General features: G+C 36.3%; 1 protein-coding gene across 2 annotated transcripts; it reads left to right on the top strand.

Moving 5' to 3' along the window:
* Positions 1-602: 602 nt before the first annotated feature.
* Positions 603-4,285, top strand: LOC149564490 (coniferyl alcohol acyltransferase-like). Of its 2 annotated transcripts, XM_089818024.1 has the most exons (3): positions 605-737; positions 2,457-2,582; positions 3,047-4,285. In XM_089818024.1, the coding sequence occupies exons 1-3, from the start codon at positions 729-731 to the stop codon at positions 3,998-4,000; spliced, it is 1,089 nt and encodes a 362-aa protein (XP_089674150.1). In that variant the 5' UTR covers positions 605-728; the 3' UTR covers positions 4,001-4,285. The 2 variants fall into 2 exon arrangements, with proteins under 2 accessions (XP_089674151.1, XP_089674150.1); XM_089818025.1 differs by lacking the exon at positions 2,457-2,582 and having other exon boundaries at positions 603-737.
* Positions 4,286-5,234: the final 949 nt, after the last annotated feature.

The following is a 5,234-nucleotide window of genomic DNA, read 5'->3' as shown; positions in this document are numbered from 1 at the left end:
AGTGTACTTGAGAAGAATTTCTATTTGAATGTGATGAGTATTGAAAGCGTGGAGAATTGAGTTTAGCCCACAAACCTACCTTTCTCACTGGTTATACATCTACTGGTCAAACACTTTGAGCAAAGGCGAAGACATCCAAACATACCTATAAATATCATCTTACCCAAAGCCCTCGGTTATTGTGCATAGAAAACCTTGCTTTTTCTGCTTGCTGAAAGGTGATAGATTGAAGAAGAGAAAGAAGAGAGTGAGAATGTATCCAGGAGGACCACCACCACCTCCTGGGGGAGGTTATCCTCCTCCACCTGGGCCTTATTTTCCTCCTCCAGGAGGACCACCACCACCACCACCACCAGGACCACCGCCACCTCCAGGCATGCCCTATTTCCCCCCTCCAGGAGGACCACCGCCGCCACCACCAGGCCCTCCAGGGGGACCTCCACCTCCATGGCCTGCATATGAACCTCCTCCACCTTACGGACCTCCACCTCCTGGAGGCCCACCTCCTGGAGGCCCTCCTCCTCCATGGGGTCCTGGTCCTCGTTGGTAGGGCACATATGGATGGCTGGGCTTGTTATCTATGTGATATCTGTATAAGCTGATGGGTATGGTGAATTACAATATGTTTAGGGGAGATCAGCCAAGTTCCTATTTCGAGGCCTGAATCTGCCAGCAATTATATAGAATAAACAGTCAGAGGTTAGCTATGGAAGCTTAAGGTCTGTTATATGTTTAAGGTGAGTCATTTTAGAAGATATTATGTTGAAGTATAGTCAGTTGACGTTGTAGTGTTGGTATATAAAATGATTCTTGCCTTATGGTAATCAATGTTGCTGTGTTGTATAGTAATCGATGTTTTTCTGAAAAGGAAAGGGTCATACAGACTTTGAATTGTGCTGCTTTCCGCTTTGGATTATTCTGAAATGTTGAATTATGTTTAGATTTTCAACATCTCTTGTTGTAGATCAATTATGTATAAATGATGCACAGAGAATGTGATTTGGCCGCTTGATCAATTACATTTGAGATGGATGGATGTTTTTATTCTCATTTAATGTGTTTTTTTTGTTTTTCCTTTTGTTTGCATTGAAGCAATGATTAATCCACAAAAAGTTAGCAGTTGCTGTCACGCTTTCCATGCTTAGAGCTAAAGAACAGCCTAATAAATAAAAGGAGCAACCATTTGCGTTTCACTAATTTGAAGAGTGGGAATTACAGTTTTTTAGGTGTTATAAACCATTTAATAACAGTTATAAACCATGGAATACCAAATCAAGTTTAGTAATTCATTCCAGAACATATGTTTAAGGTAAGTCATTTCAGAACATTTGTTTAAGGTAATATTATGTTGAAGTAGTCATCAATGTTGTAATGTTGGTATATACATGATTCTTGGCTCTTAGTTCTGAAATGGGAAAGGGTCATATCATACAGACTTCGAATGTGCTGCTTTCCAGTTTTGATTGCGCTGAAATTCAAATGTTTAATTACATTTAGATGCAGCATCTCTTCTCTTGTTTTGGATACCTAGGATGTAAGATGCAGGAATGACTAATAAATTAAACAGGAGCACAGAGAATGTGATAGAACTGTCTGATCAATTACATTCCAGATGGATGTATTTTTTTATTTTCATTTAATGTTCTGCTTTTCCTTTTGTTGCCATTGGAGAGACGATTAGTTTATAAAAAGTTGGCAGTTACTGTCATGCTTTTCATTCTTAGAAGGAAAACAAATATTCCAATAAATAAAAGTAGGATTAATAATAAATATGCTTTTCACTGATAAGAACAGTCTTAAGTACAGTTCTGTAGCAGTTATAAACCGTGGAATACCAAATCAATCAGTTAATCTGTTAAATGAATACACAATTTTTAATTGAACATATCAATATTGTATTTTTGTCAATCATAAATTAGCAAACATTTAATAAAACGTTGTCCAACAACCTGCAGAATTGATCACAATCAAACTAGAGTAAATTCAATTAGAAAAAAGACAATTAACACCACCCGCCACTGGCTTAAAAAGCCCTCTTGCTGTAATGAATATGAGCATCCTTATCATATATATAAGGAAGCCACGTTTCAGGCTTGCTCACACAACAATCTTGTTGAATTCTCAGTTGTTTAAGAATGGCAGCTACTGCATCAAGCATTTCTGATGCTTATAATGTTGAAATTGTTAAAAGAGATGTTGTAGTACCTGCTCTGCATTTAGAAGAATGCCTTCTTCCTTTGTCTAATTTAGATCTCGCAATTCCACCTGTATCTGTGCATGTATTCTTCTGTTATAAAAAACTCTCTGATTGGACTTTTGAGTCTATGATTTCTCTTTTGAGAAATTCCCTGTCAAGCGCATTGGTTTATTATTATGTCTTTGCTGGAGAACTGATCACCAATAGTGTTGGGGAGCCAGAGCTTTTTTGCAATAACAAAGGAGTTGAATTCACACAGGTTTATTCTGCAACTACTCTTGCTCAAGTGGGGTTCTATGATCCAGATAGAACAGTTGAAGGGAAGCTTGTTCCTTTAATTCCAGACTCCTCCCATGGCAAAGGCAATCCAGTATTTAGTGTTCAGGTATTAAAGTTGTACAAGTCAATACATTTCATTCCATCTGCGTTGTAGAATTCGAATGAAATGATTGCTCCTAGTATCCTACTTTCTTGGGAGATATCATTCATATTGATACAGCTTTCTCTCTCTTAAATTTTAGCTTACTTGAATAAAATTTGAAATTTAGCCAGTCTTCAACTCTTTGGTACTCTAGGTGATGATTTTGAAATTCAATATGTACATCAACCAGGATGTATATTTAAATTGTAAAACTTTTTCAATAATTTTCAAGCATTTATTCTGAAAAAGAAACAAAACCCAAATGATTTTGTTAATTGAAGAAAATTCTGAGATATTGAGTACAATGGCATGCATATTTAAATCTACTCAAACAGCCAATGATGCCCATACAAGTAATGGTCACTCCATATATAGACTGGAAGCCCTATCCTACGTTATTGTAGATTAAGATGTTTTTTTATGTGCAGGTGACAGAGTTTAGCTGTGGAGGTATAGTAGTTGGCTGTACATTTGATCACAAGATAGCAGATGCATTTTCTGGCAACATGTTCTTCACTTGTTGGTCTAAGCTTTCTAAAAACGAGTCCATTGATTCTGTGATTCCAAGTTTTACGAAATCTATACTACGCCCTCGTGATTCCCCTGTTTTCAGTTACAAATTCTATGTGAACCAGACTCCAGGAGGGAAGAGCCCACAAAATGAATATCCAAGTTTAACAAGTAGAATTTATTACCTGAATGCCAAAAGCATTGAAAAAATTCAAGCATGTACAAATAAACATGGCAAGAAGTACAGCAAAATTGAGGCCTTTTGTGCTTACCTGTGGAATCTACTAGCACATCTGGATAGCCAAGAGATAAAGCAGTGCAGCATAGGAATAGCTGTTGATGGTCGGCCATGTTTGAAAAAAATGGGAATGCCAGCTAATTATTTTGGCAATGTTGTAGCCTTTGCATTTCCTGAGGCTGTTGCTAATGATATCAAGCACAAAGCACTTAGTTGGAGCGCTGAAATAATTCATGAAGCTATATATGCTACAGCTAGGAAAGAGTATTTTCAAAGGATTATTGATTTGGTGGAGAGGACGAAAACAACATCAATCTCATATAGAATTACAGATGGCAATCCATCAAGTAAACCTGTGGTCATGGTGTCTTCTGGTCTACGTTTTCCCTTGTACGATGTCGACTATGGATGGGGAAAACCTATGTTTGCAAGCTACCATTTTCCTAAAGATACTGGAGATTCCTATGTCATGCCATTCCCTAGTCCTCGAGAGGATGGTAGCTGGATTGTGTACATGCATCTCCCTCTTTGTCAGCTACACTTTATTGAATCCCACTCCAGTGACATTCTCTGTCCAATCACTAAGGAACATTTAGATTTTACATTGAAAGATGATATAATTAGTCACCTCTAGATGTATGGTGTTAAGTGAAAAGCAGTCATATTATCAACAGTACAGAAGAGGATATGTTAACCTGTTAAGAGCACATTTCCAGTATAAAGGTTCAGCTTTTAGAGCAAACAGTGAGAAGTTGTCATTTAGAGTGTTTCAACGTCCGTCATCTGTCTTCATCAAAAGATACTGTCATAGAAGTTTGTTGTTGTAAAACTTGGAAAGCTAATGAAGCATTAATGTTACAGCTTTTAAGGTATTTCAGCTAAGGTTATTAGAATAAAATCCTGTTAATCATAATTTTAATAGGCAGTATTGTAAATCTTGTAAATATTAGAATGTTTCTAATATTGTAAATATTCTTTTGTTATTGGAATGTTCCTAATAACTACGATTTTTTTGTAGCATATGCATATCTACATTTTGGAAATTGCTTATAATCCCAATATGATCTAAAACCATTCAAATGATCAGATCATCATCATGGAGCATTTGAGAGAGATTCCTGAGATTCATTTTCTTTTGAGGAGCAGGTGTAAATTACGAATTGATTTTCCAGCCCAGTTTGGTATATACGAGTGCAAGGCTGTCATAGATTCAAAATACATATGTGGTGATATATCAAACTTGAACTTCAAAGTTTTTTAACAAAAGTACATAGAATGATCCAGAAGGCTTTATGTTTGAATGACTTGGAAACAGGTAGAAGCATATATCAGATATAGAAGATTTTTTGGCTAATTGTATTGATGAGTATGAAAAAAAAGTCACTGGCGAGATTACATCCAGTAGAGTCCAAGTCATCCATGATTCCTTGCATTCAGAGTTAGAAGTAGAAGTTAGCCAGTTTAATTTTGCGTTAAAGTGGAAAGATTTGAAGATCAAAACTACATTTTCATTGCACACTGTAAAGCCAAATCTATAAGAGAGAGAGTTTATATCATTGAATGAATAGTGTTAGTCCATTTGTGATAACCAGCATATCACATCATAAAACTGAGTGAAGTCCACGATTAAGAAGGAATCTTGAAGTCATTTCATGATCTTACTTTGCAAGATTAGCGTGAGAGATGACCTTATATCAAGAGAGGATTGAGTAGTTGATGTTTTATTTTGAAACATTGGATATGTTGTAGTGGAACAAAACTCAAATCTACAGAAATTGGTGTTAGAGGGAGTGCTGAATTTAATTTCATTCTTGGAATGACTTAGACATCAAAGTATTGTTAACATACATACCCTCCATCGTCATACC

Source organism: Cupressus sempervirens, chromosome 3 (genome assembly GCF_028749045.1).
Source record: "Cupressus sempervirens isolate cs-2001-9-10 chromosome 3, ASM2874904v1, whole genome shotgun sequence".
NCBI lineage: Eukaryota > Viridiplantae > Streptophyta > Pinopsida > Cupressales > Cupressaceae > Cupressus > Cupressus sempervirens.
Note: the sequence above shows the minus strand (reverse complement) of the source record. Positions and strands in the feature narration are given on the sequence as shown.

Bases quoted from the DNA above. Each gene is read 5' to 3' on its own strand.
- LOC149564490 (XM_089818024.1), top strand. The intron at 2,583-3,046 runs GTATTAAAGTTG...TTTTATGTGCAG, and splicing joins ATCCAGTATTTAGTGTTCAG to GTGACAGAGTTTAGCTGTGG.